Source organism: Gossypium hirsutum, chromosome D04 (genome assembly GCF_007990345.1).
Source record: "Gossypium hirsutum isolate 1008001.06 chromosome D04, Gossypium_hirsutum_v2.1, whole genome shotgun sequence".
Lineage (NCBI taxonomy): Eukaryota > Viridiplantae > Streptophyta > Magnoliopsida > Malvales > Malvaceae > Gossypium > Gossypium hirsutum.
In genome coordinates this window covers 9,738,904-9,757,816 of record NC_053440.1, presented here as the reverse complement: position 1 = coordinate 9,757,816, position 18,913 = coordinate 9,738,904, and the positions used below count along the sequence as shown (strand labels likewise).

The window sequence follows — 18,913 nt, the reverse complement described above, 5'->3', positions numbered from 1 at the left end:
ACATCAAATTTAGAATATATATGGTGTTCTCATCAATTGAGTTAGGGCTAGTTCTTCATTGCTTTTGAGAAGTACTTTTCAGAAGTGCTTTTGAGAAGTGCTTTTAAGAAATTTGAGTGTTTGATATTGCTATCAAAAAGTACTTTTGAATAATAAAATGTCCATTTTAGACATGAGATTATAAAGTAACAAATATTTATTTAAATAATGTTCAAATTAGTTAATATTATGATATTTTAGTAAAAATATAAAAATAATTTATTATAACTTATTGTTAATATTTTAATATATAATTTTAATTTTAAATATTTCTAAGTAATTAATATTAATTATTTATAAATTTTAATTAGAATATATAAACTATATTTAAATATTTAAAATATATTTGAATATATAACTCATATTATATACTAACATAACATAGAAAACATAAACCTACCGAATTAAAATATTACATATATTTGGATTAAAATTTTAAAAGGGATAATATTTATATACCAAATATAAATACTAAAAATTTGTCAATAGCATTTACAATTTAAAGTGAATTCATTAAACTAGATGCTATATTTGATAAGCATATGAAAATGATTTGGTTATATTCAATAAATGATTTGGTTAATACAATACTTATATTTGATAAGCATATGAAAATGATTTGGTTAATACAATACTTATATTTGATAAGCATATGAAAATGAAAGTTGAGACTGTCTAATGAAGAAGGCAAAAAAAAAAAATTTCATGGAAAGAAGATTGTTAGGATGAAAATGTTACTTAAAAATTATATTGGTAATTTCTTAAATTTTATGGAGTCGCAACTCTAGACGTAACATACCACTTTATGGTGGAAGAAATCAAACTTATAGGACCCAGAGATGACAGTTCTTCCATTTTACTCTAAAAAGTGTAGACCACTACATTTACCCAACTTACCAACTAGGCAGGGTTCAAATCCCTGTAGTTTCCACCTACCTAATCAGTACCAATACACCCTACAAAATCATATTAGAGACTACACAAACTACTTGTCCAAAACACACTAGTTTACAGGTTGTTTATTCAACACCCAGGTCCAATAGCAAAAAACTGACATCATATTTATAAGAACATATGTAAGCACTAAAAGACACCAAAGCTCCAACATTTGGAAACCATATATTACTCTCTTTTTTCCTTAAGAGACGTGAATTACTCCTCTGGCATGTACCTCTTTTACCGTTTTCTCGTACTCATCTTCTTCGTCTTCTTCTTTGTCTTCTTCTGCATCTTCTTCCTTTGCATCTCCATCTTCTCCTCCACCCTAGCCAAAGCCTCCAATAGGCCGTGATACTCTAGGGGCAACTTTGGCCTCTTCAACTATTTTCATGATTTCATCAACACTTTAGAGGGAGAACGTCGGGTTTTCTTTCAGATCTATGTCTTCAGTACCACAAGCATAAAGTGTTGTATTCTGTCGCTTGCTGCTCAAATGTTGTAAATCAAATATTGATTAATCAGAAAAAGTTTAAAATGAAGCATGTATCTCTCAGTCATACTGTAGAAGAGAAACAATAACATATTCTATGAGTCTACTAATTGTAGAGGTGACTAGTAGAATTAGCTTATAAGGTTAAGCATGTAATTATGGAGTTTGTTCAAGCATGATCAATCATGTAGCAGAGGATTTGATTCTCTAACAGCTTTAGGCATAAGGAAGATAACACAAGTTACACAAACACTAAAATGAGTGATGAAGAAAGCCAAAGTTTTCTCAAGTTGATGTGGTAGATTCACACCTTTAAATAAGGAAGTATTCGCATGTGGAAAATGGCCAGTAAATGAGCACAATAAAATATTATTAAAAAGAAAAAAATGAAAAACAGGTAATAGCAGGATGAATAAACTTACAATTGGTCCATTCTTCAAAGCATGTTCTTTGGCAAACGTGCAAGCTTGCTTCACAGCAAGAGCATCCATTCCATCCACCTAGAAGTTATGAAACACATAACAAATAGAATTGAAGTTAAAAAATACATCAATGTCTACCGTCTGGAGAAAAGGAATTTTAAGCATGCATTCTCCTAAGACATGTTTTGTCCAAAAAAGAATTACGCTTCTTAAGCTGACCAGAGAGGTTGTTGCTTTAAAGTTCTACTAGAAGGCATTCTTTTTACATCAATGCCTTACACCTTAGAAGAAAACAAACTTAAATATTAAGAACCGATAGTATAAGTAGGAAAAATCCCTTGAGATCCTGCTTTTCTGAAACTTCATTCAAACGTTTAGTTTCTTAAAAAAAAGGATAAGAGAACAAAACAACAATATAAAACCAGCAGAAGCATCTCACATGACCCAAAATCTCAACTATCACAGTTTTTTACCATCCACTATCACTCTTACGACATCTACTGGTCATAGTCACTTCGACATCACATACATAATCCTTATTTACTTAATAATCATAATAACAATACTAAAGAACCAACAAATTACAACCGTTATTTATCTCTCAGCCAACCAAGTCTCACCTTCAAACCAGGAGCATAATCCCCACTTTTGTAGTAAGCGGGACTCTTTGCGGCTCTCCACTCAGCCGTCCCCATACCATCTGTTACATGAAATAAATAAAGTCCACAAAAATTTAATAGACCAATAAAATTTCATTCCAATTCAAATTGCTCACAATGATTATTCTAGCAGACCGAAATTGCAGGCAGATCCCAAAGTGCAGAGATGTTCAAAGCCTCAAACAACTGCCCTTGATTAGCAGCTCCATCACCAGATAAAGCAAAGAATACAACACTCTAAGGGCAAGCATTGGTAATCAAGAGCATGCAAGCATTAAAAGAAATAAGAATATAACCAATAATTAAACAGGTCATCGTACTAAAGTTGATACCTAGTGTAGCCTCTAGAACAATAAATACAATTGAACCTATAATCCACTTAAACTCAATGACAAAAACTTTAAGGAATATGTAGAAGATTTCATTAAATAATACTTATTATCAAAGTGATTACTCATTTGCAGTATCCTAGTCCATTTCATTTTGCTCATACAGTTTTAAAATTGAAAGAACAATCTATTATAACAATGTCCAGCTTATAACATAAAGAGAACACCGAATTCTGAGCATCAGTGTGCCTGATGCAACTCTACCTTAACAGGCTCAGTTGCTTGCAGTTTTGCTTCCATCTTAGCTATTTTATCCGTAAGGCTCGTCATTTGTTGTTCTCTTTCAGATGTTACAGCTCCTATCTGAGCATGCAAGATCTGCAACTCATGCTGTGCAGCAGCAAGTTCCTGTCTCAATGTCCCATTGGTAGCAGCAGTTCTCTGGTTTTCTGTACCAAGTCTCTCCATTTCCACATGCTGTGTAGCAAGCTTTTGTTCCATGATTTCTGGAGGTGGCAACATTTAGATAAGTAACTACAAAGAGCTATCTGTCTAATGGCAATATCACTTAACTGAATTAATCATACTTTTTCCTACTAAAATTAAAAAAAATCCAAAAAATACAACAATTTTTCGTGCATAAGAAAGAAAGTACGTTTCATTCATTCAAAAATAACAATGATTGTTAAATATTCGGAGATTCATTGCAAAATCCAACCATCGAATGTGATTTTATGATCATTTATATAATTAATTTTCGGTATCGAAATATCAACAATAGATTGGAGAGCTTGAATTCAAGTAATTAGTAATGTTTCTTATCGTAAAGCTAAACCCTAGAAACAATTAAAAAGAACATCATCAGAACTTTTAAATACAAAAGATATAGAAAGTTCAGCAACGATATGGAATTTGGATACGAATTTTGATTTAGCCTATATTTTTTCTATTCTTATCAACTAAAATAGTTTGGAAAAGTTACAAAGCGAGCAAAAGAGGCACAAAACAAAAGAGGCAGAGCAAAGCAGCAGTAGAGGCACAAAGCAGTAAAGAAAAAGAGGCACAAAAGCCAGAATTAAAAAGTAAATAAAAACAAAGCATAATTAATAATTAAAGAGAAGAAGAAGAAAACGAACTCACCAGCGGAAGAGGAACAAAGAACAGGAAGGAGCTTTCACAGCGAAAATGTGAAAAAAATGGGTATAGAACTTTCACAGCAGAGGAAAGAACGTTTTTCCAAGGGGGAGAAGACAGGTTAATTTGGTCATTTATCAGCCAAAAGCACTTCAAGCTTTTTAGATGGTGAAATTTTCAGCTTCTCTATCTGGAGAAAATCACGTTTTAGATGGTGAATTTTTTGAGAAAATGGAGGCCGTTCTTCGTTCCTTTTAAGAGAAAATGACTTTTTAAAGCAAAAGTCTATTTAAAACGCAAAGAAGAACGGAGCCTTAGTATAAAGTTTGACTCGTGACACCAACTCAATTAACAATATTATTAATACTAGTAAACCTATCATACATGTATGTGTGTGGAAACAACATATTTAGAACACAGATGTATGTTTAAAAATAACATACAATAAATAATGAAACGTTTGGTTTGAAACTAATTAGTAATAACGATGAGGGTGGACAGAAATATTTTATATTAATATATATTATCAAATGATTATTAGTGGAGTAATAGTTTTTTTTATATGAATTGTCGGTCTTGTGTTCAATTCCCAAATAATATTTTTTTTCAGTTGTTTTATTTGAAGATTATATAAAAGTATGAAAAAAATACCCTTATAATAATATTAATTACCCTTTAAAATAAGGACATTTTAGTAATTTCATAGCTAAGTTGGAATCGAGTTGACTCGTGATACCAGCTCGGTCATAGCCACTTACATATTGCATAGATAAAAGATTTCCTAACAAGAGCAATATATATTTATTTGGTAAAAGTACCATGGAGGCCCCTGTACTAGTAGTTAGATTGTATTCTGCGTCATCTACTCAAAGAATAGGCAAACTAGTCCTTGTATATTAGATTCAAGAGCATATTGGTCCTTTCTGTTAAAAATTTCATCTATTTATATTGTTAAAAACTGGCATAATTTACGAAATAACTAGATATTTTACAATTAGAATCCCTCTTTTTTCTGATCCAATTTCTTCACCACCGTGAACCCCGATTAGATTCAAGTATGATAAACTTTTTAGTTATTAGGAAAACCCAAGTACTCTCTTTTGGATCCAGAAAACAACTCTTAGAGAATTTTTTTTTTCCTTTTTGGAAGATACAGGGGCGAAACAATCAATCTATTGATATTGAAAGACCCAAAAGATTCTTCCAATGTATCATTTTTGGGTCCAGCGAATTTCATAGGTATAGGAAGATGCCTTGTCAAATAGAGATTTATTTTCTCTAAATTGATAAGATTTTTAATAGAAATGATCAATTTGTTCTTGAATCTAATGTACATGGACTAGTTTACCCATTTTCTTAGTAGAAGGGGAAAAATGCAATCCGACTACTAGTACAACGGCCTCCACGATACTTTTACCTTTCTTATTTCTATGTCTTGACTTGAATAAAACAATGGTTAAAAACTCTTATCAAACACCCGTTTAGCACGAGTTCAAACCGTGTTACCCTATTCTGTATCTCTAATATTGTATATATATATTTATTTATTTCCATAAGTAAAACTAAGAACTTATAATATTTTTTATTTTAAAATGTTTTTGTAACATATATCCTCTATACTATTATTAGATTTATACGAGTAATTTAATATTTGGAAGAAATTAAGAAAACTAAAAACTCATTTTATTACTTTCTTAATCAATTTTATTTATTTATTCATAATTATTTATTATCAACAAGGGTTGAATGTAATAGTAAGGTACATTACATTCTTAAGGGAGAACATATATTCGAATTTTAAAGACGATATTGTTGGAAAAAAACAACTACAAACTTAAACAATAAAAAAAACACAAATAATGTTAAAAAATATTTCTTTATTAATAATTATTTAAAATTTTATTTCTTTATCAATAATCACTAAATTTTTCAAAAAAAATTAAATATTTTTTTTTCATTCACGTAATAGATGAGCCTTATTCCTAATAGAAAAAGAATTTTCGTTTTGATAAGGCATGAACTGTATTGTTGAGCAGTAATAGTTTAGGTATTACATTATGATTTAACTTATTCCTAATATTATACAAAATTATCACAACAGTTAACAAAGTCCAACAGCTATCAGCTTAAAAGTCTAACAAGCTTATCCCTTCCCTATCAAAGAAATCTACATAAATATGACTTCTCACTTTTTAAATATGTATCTTAAAATTCTATGCATTTTGGTACCTACTTTTCTTAATTTTATAAACAGACTTAAAAATTTAATATGTGTCCTATTATATATATTTGAATATTTTACCATATACTTTATGTGAGATTTGTCACCACTCTAATCATGTTTGTGGAGTTTAAAAAATCCATTGTTTGTGTACTAAATATTTTCCCTTAATTCATAAGTATATTTTATTAAAAAACAAGTAAATTTATCTTCTAGAAAATATATTTGATTGAATAATAAATATGTATGGGTTAATATTTGATGTACTGACTGTGTAATTCCATGAAGAGAATCATATGATAACATATTATTCAGGTTAAAATATTGTTAGAAAAATTACATTTTATAGTAACTTAGAGGCATATTCTCAATAGGTAAAGGTGGAGAGTTGAATCATAATTTTATGGTTTTATATTCTACTCTATGAGACCTTTACAATGGTATATCATATGCTTAAAATAGTTGACTGATGAATGAGAAATTGATGCTCAAGATAAGCTACTTGGAAATATTGTTGAGGAAAAATAAAAGGCTTAGATCCCACATTGGTTCAATACCAAGTGTGGAATGTGTTTATACATGTGAACTCTTTTGAAAAGTAGTTGAATGACTAAGCTTGTAACTTTGCCTCATGCGTAGGGCTGGTGCAAGGCCAAAATTGACACGGTTGGGGAGCACCTGCACAACGTGGGTGACTTGAAATGTTTGGATCAATCGGGCTTGGGAATATTTTAGCCCAACACAAATTTATTTTTAGAATTTAGTTACTTCACTTTTCAAATACAAAAGTTCTAGCCAAATTGTTAATACCGTGAAAATTATTTCACTAAATTCATTGATGTGCCATTTAAAATTTAGAAAAGTTCACTTGGTAGCCATATAAGAATAACATAAGAAATTTATCCATGTTAATAATTAGATTTTCATTTTTAAAATTGGAAAGTAAAGAGACTAAGTTCCCAGAAATAAAAATAGAAGGACTAAATTACAAACGTACGACGGTTAATATTTTAACATATTATTCAAAACACAGTTAATAAATTCATTTTTTTTAAAAATTAATAATATACTAACAAAGCATCAAATATTCAATATTATAAACTATCTAAACTTGCTTAAAATGATGTATATAAAACAAAAAAAAATTGTAAAAGTATTTTTAATATTTAATTCAAATATTACTTTTTATTTATATTTAGTATACTCTTTTTTAAAAGAGTTCAACTAACATTGAAAAATCTAAAATTATACTCAAATTTGAGTAAAAGCAATTTATTTCGAAAATTGAACATGAATTTGTAGTAAATAAAATAATTAAAACAATTTTTTTATTTTAATACTATTGTAAAAAATAAAAGTAACCTTATAATAATATTAATTATTATTTAAAAGAATGAATATTTCTATAATTTCATAATTAAGTTGGTAATTTGGCGGTGACATAACTCGATAAAGTGTTTAAATATAAATAAAATATTTAAATTTAAGTATTAAAATATTTAAGTATTATAATTTTTTTAAAAATGTTTATTTAATTTGAATTAATAATCTGATTAAAAATGACATTAAGAACGTAAAATGCTTAAATATAAATATTATATTAAGTATTAATTTATATGAAACATTAATTAAAATTTTTGTCCCACATTTATTTAACACGAATTTAAGAAGTGTAAACTCATCCCACCCTATATATATATAAGAAAAATACTGTATTGTATTAGATTAGGAATAGAGGTAGAGGATAGTCCAATGACATCATTGATGAGAAGAGAAATTTGGCAGAGTAGAAAGTAGGCTGTTTGAAAGGGACAGTTGGGTTGGACTTGCATATACAACCAGAGATCAACCCCCATTTAAAACAAAGCTACATACATTACGACCGTGAATCCCATAAATGCATAAAAAAATACAAAGCAGGAGGAAGAAGAAGAAGCAGCCGAAACAGAAACAAAGAAACCACCGTAAGTGTGTCACAACAACCCACGTCGTCTTCAGGCAGTAATCCATGTGCCCACATGTCTGTTTGCGAGTTTGAAAGAAACCAATAAACAATAACCCCCCAAAAGAAAACACAAATCTCTTTCATTTATTTCTTTTCATATATATAAAAAATATTATTTAAGATTATGATTGAGTTGTAGTTTTTAGTGTAGATTTTGGAGAGATACCCAGAATCAGGAATAGTTGAAAAAAGCTAATAGTTTTAAAAGACTGTTCCTTTCTCTGTTTTGGAGGAGTGTGAAGATGAAGGAGAAAAGTGAGAGCGGGGGAGGAGGGTATGTAAGAGCAGATCAGATAGATCTGAAGAGCTTGGATGAGCAACTTCAGAGGCATCTTAGTAGAGCATGGACGATGGAGAAGAACAAGAACAACAGGGAAGATAAAGGAGAGGAAGGCGGCGGACAGCTGAGGCCTAGCAACACTGGGAGAAGACAAGAGTGGGAGATTGATCCTTCTCAGCTTATCATCAAAAGTGTTATAGCTCGTGGCACTTTTGGAACCGTTCATCGTGGGATGTATGATGGCCAAGATGTTGCTGGTATTTTCACCATTTCCCATCTCTCTCTTTATACTTTATTTTTATTTTTATTATATGCTCAAGATTTGCTTTTCTGTATCCATTTGTTGTTTGAATTGAAACCATCAAACTCTACATTTCACCCCCTTTCTTTTTCTGCTATACTTTTGGTTTCCTCCAAAATCAACTTTGTAGGCCTCATAGATGTGTTGCTATTATCACTTTAGGCCTCTTTGGTTGGGAAGGTTCATCAAAATGATACTGTGAGTTTCACACACTAATAATTTACTTTTTCTTATTCTTTTAAAAATTATAATCTATTTTATTTTGTTATATTATTATAAAACAAGAATATTTTCCGAATAAAATAATGGGTCTCACAAATTTTTAACTATTATTCTTTTTTGACACGTGTCTTGACAGTGTCCGGTACGTATCTGCATGTCCGTGTAGGACAGCGGTACGAGGAGGTTTACCCCGATGCTTCATAGGGCTAGTGTTCTCATAGGTTGCTCGGACTCGGGTGTTGCGTGTTAAACTTTTCCAAGTTTTGTCGAAGCTCATACCTCAGATTCATGTCTGAATATGTTACCGACCAACATAGTACTGGAACCAAAATGGAAGTCCGAGCAACAGAAATGTTCGTCTTCCATCATTGACCAAAAATTACAGTTTCTCAATATTAATAGTACCGTTATTTATATCAAAGAGGTTGCCTAAGGTTTGCAGTGGCGGAGTTGATTTTTGGGATCAAATGTTTCCTGGTTTTTCAGTTTCTGTTTGGATAATCTTATCTGTTAAGAAATGGCTTAAAATTGGTAGTGGATTGTTGTTGTTGGTAGTGGGTTGTTGGTGGTAGTGGATTAGTGGATGGTTGTTGGTGTCCATTTTCAACCACAAATCTTTGCCAAAGTTTTGGACAATTATGTCCTTGAACTCTCTTATAAATAGAGAGGTTCATTAGCCATATTAATCATCCCAAACCAAGAGAGAGCAAAGCTTGTTCTTTGAAAGCTAGGATTTTAGCTTTCGGGTTTTCTATAGGGGTTGAGAGTTGTGAGGTTCTCGGGTTATGTCTTGAGTGTAAAACACTTGTAATCTTCATCTTGTTATAGTGAAATTTCTTTTCGCCTCTGCCCGTGGACGTAGGCATTAAAGCCGAACCACGTAAATCCTTGTGTTCACTTTATTTTTCGTTCCGGTCAATTTACTTGTAGTCATATCGGAGTTCTCGAAACGATCCTTTCCGCAACAAATTGGTATCAGAGCATAGTTGAAGGAGTGATAATATTTTCTGAATTGCCCTGTGACTGCAGCTTTGTCTGATCTTTCACATCAGGAAGAAAATATTATCATTCATTCAAAGGTTCCAAATTATGGCTACAAGTGTTTCATCGACTAAGTATGATGTCGAGAAATTTACCGGGAAAAATAGTTTCAGTTTATGGCGCATCAAGATGCGGGCAGTGCTGGTTCAACAAGGATTGCTAAAAGCATTGTCTGGTAAAGATAAATTACCAAGCACGCTTTCGGAAGAGCAAAAGGATGACATGCTAGAAAGAGCACATAGTGCTATTCTGCTATGTCTAGGAGATGAAGTGCTACGAGAAGTAGCGGATGAGAAAACCGCGTCCGGTTTGTGGCTCCGGTTAGAGAGCAAGTACATGACGAAGTCATTGACGAACCGGCTCTACCTCAAGCAAAGACTCTATGCCCTGAAGATGGAGGAAGGTACACCTGTTTCCCAGCACCTGGATAAATTCAATTCCATTATCATGGATTTGAATAATATCGATAACAAAATCGATGATGAGGACCAAGCAATAATTGTTTTGTGTTCTTTGCCTCCCTCGTATGAGAATTTTGTTGATACAATGATGTACGGTCGTGATGACCTGACTCTAGAGGAGGTGAAAAATGCCTTAAGTTCCAGTGAGTTGAGGAAGAAAATCACTGGTAAGGTGGTCGAAAACAATGAAGGCGAAGGCTTGGTTGCTCGAGGAAGATCCAAGGCAAAGGGTGGAAGTTCAAGTAAAAGCCATCCTAGATCGCAGTCCAAGAAGAGAATACAGTGCTACTACTGTAAGAAGTACGGGCACATGAAGGTAGATTGTCCGAAAAGGAAGGAGAAATCAGAATCACAGGAGCAACAAAATGATCGTGCGAATGTAGCTGATGCAGATTCTTCAAGTGATGCCGAGATCGTTCTTGCAGTATCCGACTCTTACGCTGGTGGGAGATGGATTCTTGATACGGGAGCTACATTTCATATAAGTACTTCGAAAGATGCATTCTCAACATACGAGAAGCATTCTGGTTCAGTACTAATGGGAAATGACCACGCATGTCAAGTCATGGGGATTGGCACAGTTCGTATAAAGATGTTTGACGGTATTGTTAGAACTCTAACTGATGTTCGGCACATTCCAGAAATGAAGAAAAATTTGATCTCTTTGAGTACGTTGGACAAGAAAGGCTTTCGGTACTCTGCTGAAGGTGGAGTTCTCAAGGTATTCTCGGGTGCTTTGACTGTGATACGTGGTAATTTGGAGCGGGGCCTTTACTTCCTCGATGGTTCCTCGGTTACAGGTGTTGCGGGAGTGTCATCATCAGATGATCTAGATTCTGACACCACGAAGTTATGGCATATGCGGCTCGGGCATATGAGCGAGAGAGGCTTATCGGTGCTAAGCAAACGAGGATTATTGTCTGGGCAGTGTACAGGAAAGTTGAATTTCTGTGAGCACTGCGTCTTCGGTAATCAGACTCGGGTAAAGTTCAGCACTGGGATTCACAAGACAAAAGGCACAGTGGATTACTTCCATTCTGACCTTTGGGGGCCTTCTCCGAAAATTTCTAAAGGTGGTTACAGATATCTGCTTACCTTTATCGATGATTACTCGAGAAAGGTTTGGGTGTATTTTCTGAAGAGCAAGTATGAGGTTCTCATCAACTTCAAGCAATTTAAAGCTTTGATCGAAAATCAAACAGGAAAGAAGATCAAGCGATTCCGGACGGATAATGGCTTGGAGTTTTGCTCAGGTGAATTCAATGAGTTCTGCAAAAAAGAAGGAATAGTGAGACACCGCACTGTTCGTCGAACACCACAACAAAATGGAGTTGCAGAACGCATGAATAGAACTCTCTTGGAGCGAGCTCGTTGCATGCGATCAAATGCTGGGCTCGGTGAAGAATTTTGGGCTGAAGCTGTTAATACTGCTTGTTATTTGGTTAACAGATCTCCGTCAACAGCTATTGAGCTGAAGACTCCTGAGGAAGTATGGTCTGGTTCTCCTGCTGATTACTCTGGTTTAAGAGTGTTTGGCTGCCCTGCGTATGCTCATGTAAATGAGGGAAAACTCAAACCGAGGGCGAAGAAATGCATATTTCTTGGATACGGCCAAGGGGTGAAAGGATACAGGTTGTGGTGTCCTGATCCGGTTTCGTCCAAGTTCATCATCAGTAGAGATGTGACTTTTGATGAGTCATCCATGCTTCGATCCACCACAAATTCCCGGGAAAAGGAGGAGTCAGATAGAATGGGAGATCACGGTGTTGAGAAGCAGGTGGAGTGTCAGGTGGACGCTCCAATTCCTACGGAAGGTACTTCAGTCCAGGATGATCAAGTTGAGGTGCAAGATTCCGATGAAGATGAGTCACCTCAAGAAAAACCATATAGCATTGCCACTGGAAGAACGAAGAGACAAATCAAACCAAATCCGCGTTACGCTAATCTGGTGTCTTTCGCGCTCAGTGTGGCGGAGTCCATTGGTATAGAACCTTCCAGTTATAATGAGGCTGTCACGTGTGATGAGTCGGCACAGTGGGCAATTGCTATGAGTGAGGAGATAGAATCTCTTCACAAGAACCATACTTGGGAGTTGGTTAAGCCGCCAAGTAACCAGAAGATAGTTGGTTGCAAATGGGTCTTCAAGAAAAAGGAAGGCATCCTAGGGGTTGAAGCAACTAGATTCAAGGCACGATTGGTTGCTAAAGGCTTCACTCAGAAAGAGGGGATTGACTACAATGAAGTTTTCTCCCCAGTCGTAAAGCATTCTTCCATTCGTGTATTACTTGCCATGGTGGCCAAGTCTGATCTAGAACTTGAGCAGCTTGACGTAAAAACGGCGTTCTTGCATGGTGAGCTCGAGGAAACAATCTACATGCGTCAACCAGAGGGTTTTACAGTTCCTGGTAAAGAAGACCATGTCTGTCTATTAAAGAAGTCTTTATATAGATTGAAACAATCCCCAAGGCAGTGGTACAAGCGGTTTGATAGCTTCATGATTCAGCATGGTTACACAAGATGTGACTATGATGCTTGTGTCTATCATCGGAAGCTCTCAGATGGTTCGCACATTTATTTGTTGCTGTATGTTGATGACATGTTAATTGCTTCCAAAAACATGTCGGAAATCAACAAGTTAAAGTCGCAGTTGAGTGGTGAGTTCGAGATGAAGGATCTGGGTGCTGCCAAGAAAATTTTGGGCATGGATATTCACAGAGATCGCAAGGCGGGCAAGCTTCGTGTGTCGCAGAAGAACTACATTGAAAAGGTTCTTCAACGCTTCGGCATGGATAAAGCGAAAACTGTGAGTACTCCGTTGGCACCACATTTCAAACTCTCTGCAGAGTTGTCACCACAATCTGATGAAGAAAAGCAGCAAATGTCTCACATTCCATACTCGAGTGCAGTTGGAAGCGTGATGTATGCAATGGTTTGCACTCGTCCAGACATTTCACATGCAGTTAGTGTGGTCAGCAGATACATGAGTTGTCCTGGCAAGGAACACTGGCAGGCCGTGAAATGGATTCTCAGGTACTTGAGAGGTTCTGCAGATTTATGCTTGGTATATGATCAGAGTGACTGCACTAGCAGTGTCACGGGCTATGTGGACTCTGATTATGCTGGAGATCTGGACAAAAGAAGATCTCTGACGGGTTATGTTTTCACTTATTCTGGAGGAGCCATTAGTTGGAAAGCTGTGTTACAGTCTACCGTAGCCTTATCTACGACTGAGGCGGAATATATGGCGTTAGCAGAAGCAGTGAAAGAAGCATTGTGGATGAAAGGTCTAGTAAGCAGTTTGGGTTTACAACAGGATTTCACTGTTGTATTTTGCGATAGCCAGAGTGCCATACATCTGACTAAAAATCAGATGTTTCATGAACGGACCAAACACATTGATGTCAGATATCATTTTGTTCGGGAACATGTTACGCAAGGTGACATTGTTATCAGCAAGGTTGCTACCGAGAAGAATCCTGCAGATATGTTAACTAAGGTGATCCCTGCATATAAGTTCAAGCATTGCTTGGACTTGATAGGTATTCGGGATTGATTAGCGCCAGAGAGGCGTTTGGAAGAGGTGATCCAGTTCGAGGAATTCACTATGATGTTCAGCTTGGTAAATTTCAAGCCAAGGTGGAGATTTGTTAAGAAATGGCTTAAAATTGGTAGTGGATTGTTGTTGTTGGTAGTGGGTTGTTGGTGGTAGTGGATTAGTGGATGGTTGTTGGTGTCCATTTTCAACCACAAATCTTTGCCAAAGTTTTGGACAATTATGTCCTTGAACTCTCTTATAAATAGAGAGGTTCATTAGCCATATTAATCATCCCAAACCAAGAGAGAGCAAAGCTTGTTCTTTGAAAGCTAGGATTTTAGCTTTCGGGTTTTCTATAGGGGTTGAGAGTTGTGAGGTTCTCGGGTTATGTCTTGAGTGTAAAACACTTGTAATCTTCATCTTGTTATAGTGAAATTTCTTTTCGCCTCTGCCCGTGGACGTAGGCATTAAAGCCGAACCACGTAAATCCTTGTGTTCACTTTATTTTTCGTTCCGGTCAATTTACTTGTAGTCATATCGGAGTTCTCGAATCGATCCTTTCCGCAACATTATCACAACTGTTCCGTTTGTTTGGTTGCTGAGAAAATGCAAGTAAAAGGGAAAAGAACCTAGTTCTAAGAACAACTATTCCAATGCATACACCTATTACTTGAATGAGTTTTTCCCTTCTATATATTAATCAACCAAATGTGTGCTAATCTATTATTGATGTGCACTTTTAATCATAATACTTTTTGGAGATAAAAAAAAGCCAGAAAATTTAAAGATCCTCGTTAACATTGCGAACTTCCATTATGCTTAGTTAAACTTCTTGACTGGGGAGAAGAGGGCCACAGATCCGAGGCCGAAATAGCTTCACTTCGAGCAGCTTTTACTCAAGAGGTTGCGGTGTGGCATAAGCTTAATCATCCTAATGTAACAAAGGTAACATTTATTATCTCCTATCTTTACCTCTCTCTTTTTTTCCCAGTTTCTTTGATCTTTTCCACACTCTTATCCTAATATGGATGCTATCGATCATTAAATTTATTATTTTATTTGTCTTTAACCCATGCAGTTTATAGGGGCGACAATGGGCTCATCGGACCTGAACATACAGATGGAAAATGGTCAAATTGGCATGCCAATTTGTTGTGTTATTGTGGAATATTGTCCTGGGGGTGCACTGAAATCCTACTTGATAAAGAATCGGAGAAGGAAGTTGGCTTTTAAAGTAGTCATTCAATTGGCTGTAGATCTTGCACGAGGGTTGAGCTATCTTCACTCCCAAAAGATTGTCCATAGAGATGTCAAGACAGAAAACATGCTTCTGGACAAGACGCGTACCGTAAAGATTGCTGATTTCGGGGTTGCTCGACTCGAGGCTTCGAACCCTAATGACATGACCGGAGAGACTGGAACACTTGGTTATATGGCACCAGAGGTATACAACTTAAATATATGCTTTTCTTTAGAGTTTCGCAGTCAGTCACTCCCCCACTTGATGAATTGAAATAGCCTAAATTCGGGACAGGTCCTTAACGGCAATCCCTACAATAGGAAGTGTGATGTGTATAGCTTCGGTATCTGCTTATGGGAGATATACTGCTGTGACATGCCGTATCCTGATCTTAGCTTCTCGGAAGTGACATCGGCTGTCGTCCGTCAGGTAAATGAATCCATCTCCCTTGCAAACATTATAGCCTAAGTAGATTCGATGTTGATAGCAATAACATAAACTTTAAACTGCAGAATCTGAGGCCGGAGATACCTCGTTGCTGTCCGAGTTCTCTTGCAAATGTAATGAAAAGATGCTGGGATGCAAACCCCGACAAACGGCCGGAGATGGACGAAGTGGTGTCGATGTTGGAGGCGATTGACACATCAAAAGGCGGAGGCATGATTCCGCATGATCAAACTCAAGGTTGTTTGTGTTTTCGGAGATACCGCGGACCTTGATATTGAATTAAATATGGTAGCAGAGCTAAGTAACATTCCAGTTTATTCATATATTTCATTTGAATTGGAAAGTAAGAGCTGATGAAAGTAGACAGTTGTGGAGTTCTATATCTGCTATTCCAGCATCCATTTTGTAAAGCTTTGCTAATCCATATGTCTCTTTCGGATAATGGGAACAGAGGCGGAAGGCATTGGAAGTCGAGGTCTTGGCCCTTAAACAATTTTGATTTTTCATATTTTCTTTTCTTAATTTGTGTTTATAACTTTATATGTTTTACAGTATCAGATAAAATTTTATGCCTTCCTCAAAATGAAATTCATATACTTTTTACTATAACTTAAAATTCTTTATAGTAATTTTGTTGGTATTCTCATCTTTAACTTCATTTAATCATCAGTTACTATTCACAAACTCTTCAAATTAATTGATTTATTATAATTATCAATCGCATAGGCTTATGTTTTACGAAACCCTCATACTTTAATTTCGTCTTTTACTTCTCACAATTTAAAACTCCAATCCTCGTCCGATGATAATAGTTTAATTCATTAAGTTAAGTTCTGTTGTTTCCTACATCTAATGTGCCAAACATATTATCATATGTGTAATACCATGTCAGCTTGATATTTTTACATATTTCTCATTAAAAATTCATTTAATGGATTAACGATTATAATTTGCATTAAGACTGAAATTTTAAAATTCGAAAAGTATAAAGACTTAAAATGATCCAATTAAAGAATAGAGACTAAATATCAAGTTACACGAATAATGTAGGACTATGAATCGAATGTAAATAAACTGTTTGGGCAGGACTAAAATTTTAAAATTCAAAAAAGTATAAGACAGAGTATAAACAGTAATAACATAATTTAAATGTTTTTTTTAATATTGTTCAAAGAGATGAAAAGTAAAATTATATTTATTTCTGATGTGCCTATATTTGTTTTCTTCTATTTTCAATATTGGAAGTTTAGAACCAAACCAACGGTAATGTTCCAGTTGGTAATGCATTTTACTTTCATTATTAGGAATAGGGATAATGGGAAAATTTATCCCTATACTTTGTTCAAATTATCAATGTCCTACTTACAATTTATTTATTTTCATACTTGTACTTTAATTTCGTTTATTAAGGTGGTCCTTTCCCTTCACACTATTAATAACATAGCATCATACCAATAAATGAATCACATGTGGCCATTTTTGCCACATCATTGAATATGTCATGATTCTCTAGGTGGTCATAGGCCGAGCTATAACAAAATTTCAGACCTGTTTGATAGACCCGGCACTGATCCAAATAAAAAGCTAAAACTCGAGGTCGGTCCACTTGTATTAAAATTTTTTTATATAAAAATAAAATTAAAAATATAATACATTAAATACACTAAAATTTCCAACAAATTAAAAATAAATTTATACTTAAATAACACTAAGATACGTACAACTTAACAAGCAAATGCCTCAAAAGTATTAGCAAAATTAACAATAAAACAAGAATTATACAATATTCAAACAATAACGACAAAATCATAATAATATAATAGTGAAATGACGTCAAAACAGTAGAATTTTTCTTTTTTTACAAATTCAGACCGATCCGAGCCCGGGTTAAAAAAAGCTTACCTGAGGCATGACCTATTTTCTAAATAAAATTTTTTTTGCCTAAACTCATTTTTCGAGCCTAATTTTTACCCAAAATCTCATATTTTTTGGATGGGCCTTCTGGCCGAGCCATAAGAGCTTAAAACTAATTTTATCTAATATTTATTATTACCCAAATTAAAAAATAAATTTACTTACGACTAAAAGACAATTAGTTCCACTCGTCTCTTCAATGTTCTTCTCTGGAACAAAACAAAGAAGCCTTAGTCGACTTTTCTCATCTTCGAAGCCAATATTAACCGGCGTCTTCTTCGATCAAGAAGCATTCAATCACATTTATGAGTCCATTTACGAATTTTGATTTTATTAGAGGTGTTTATAGGTCGGGTTGGATTTAAGCATGATATTAACATATTTTATACTTGTTCAAACTTGACCTGACCTAAAATATGAGTCTAAAATTTTACCCAAACTCGCCCATATTTGCAAAAAAACTAACCTAAGTCCATTTTAGGCTCACTCATATTATTTAAAAAATATATATTATTTTGTTTTAATATTTTGTTATTTATTGAAATTTTTTATATAGTCATATTAACATTAGAGTAGTATTATATATTTAATATAGGTTTATTTTTTAATTGTGTTATAAATTATATAATATAAAGTATTATAAATTTAAAAACGAGTTGGGCCATATTAGGCTCGGGCCTTGAATATTCAAGCCCAAACCTAACCCGTATTTTAAACGGGTCTAATTTTTTTACCTAAGCTCATTTTTTGAGCCTAATATTTTTATCCAAGCCCTACTAAATTTCAAGCAAGCTTTCGGGCCTAGACAAATAGCCTGACTTATGAATAAGTCTAATTTCTTCGATTTCCCTTTGCAAAGACCATTCTCAGTTCTCCAAATTTCATACATTTTTCTTTGCATCATTAGTACGCCACAGTCTTACTTTTCTTCTTTCATGCTTCCCTATACTGGTTAGAGATGGAGATGGGAATGACAATCTTGGAGGCCGGGTTTACTTTAGGTTTGCATATGTTAATTTGACGATGATAAGGTTTTTTTTGGGGTTTGATTTACAGGGTTTGAGATATGTTTTCTTTTTCCAAGTAAAAGCAAAGCTTTTTTCTCAATAAAAATTTTATCTTACTTTCTTTTGTTCCTTTCACATTCTGCAGTACAGTATTTGTGTTATTCCTCAAAAGAAAGTGAGCATTCCTGCTATTCTTGGGGCCCGAATCTGGATTTTATCATTGCTAC

General features: G+C 34.4%; 1 protein-coding gene and 1 long non-coding RNA gene across 6 annotated transcripts; one reads left to right on the top strand and one right to left on the bottom strand.

The window, feature by feature from the left end:
- Nucleotides 1–759: 759 nt before the first annotated feature.
- LOC107925967 (uncharacterized) lies at nt 760–4,344 on the bottom strand. 3 transcript variants are annotated; one of them, XR_005912475.1, is made up of 6 exons: nt 4,019–4,287; nt 3,143–3,384; nt 2,666–2,786; nt 2,511–2,590; nt 1,891–1,968; nt 760–1,463 (listed from the first exon to the last, which is right to left on the bottom strand). It is a non-coding gene; the product is annotated as an uncharacterized lncRNA (long non-coding RNA). The 3 variants fall into 3 exon arrangements; XR_005912476.1 differs by lacking the exon at nt 2,666–2,786 and having other exon boundaries at nt 4,019–4,344; XR_005912474.1 differs by having other exon boundaries at nt 2,666–3,384; nt 4,019–4,298.
- Nucleotides 4,345–8,024: 3,680 nt separating this feature from the next.
- On the top strand, nt 8,025–16,255 carry LOC107925981 (serine/threonine-protein kinase STY13). 3 transcript variants are annotated; one of them, XM_041091919.1, is made up of 6 exons: nt 8,025–8,197; nt 8,481–8,775; nt 14,902–15,023; nt 15,157–15,522; nt 15,613–15,747; nt 15,831–16,255. In XM_041091919.1, exons 2-6 carry the CDS (start codon nt 8,481–8,483, stop codon nt 16,035–16,037), a joined length of 1,125 nt encoding a protein of 374 aa, XP_040947853.1. In that variant the 5' UTR covers nt 8,025–8,197; the 3' UTR covers nt 16,038–16,255. The 3 variants fall into 3 exon arrangements, with proteins under 3 accessions (XP_040947853.1, XP_040947855.1, XP_040947854.1); XM_041091921.1 differs by having other exon boundaries at nt 8,055–8,197; nt 8,390–8,775; XM_041091920.1 differs by having other exon boundaries at nt 8,062–8,197; nt 8,471–8,775.
- The last annotated feature ends 2,658 nt before the right edge of the window (nt 16,256–18,913 follow it).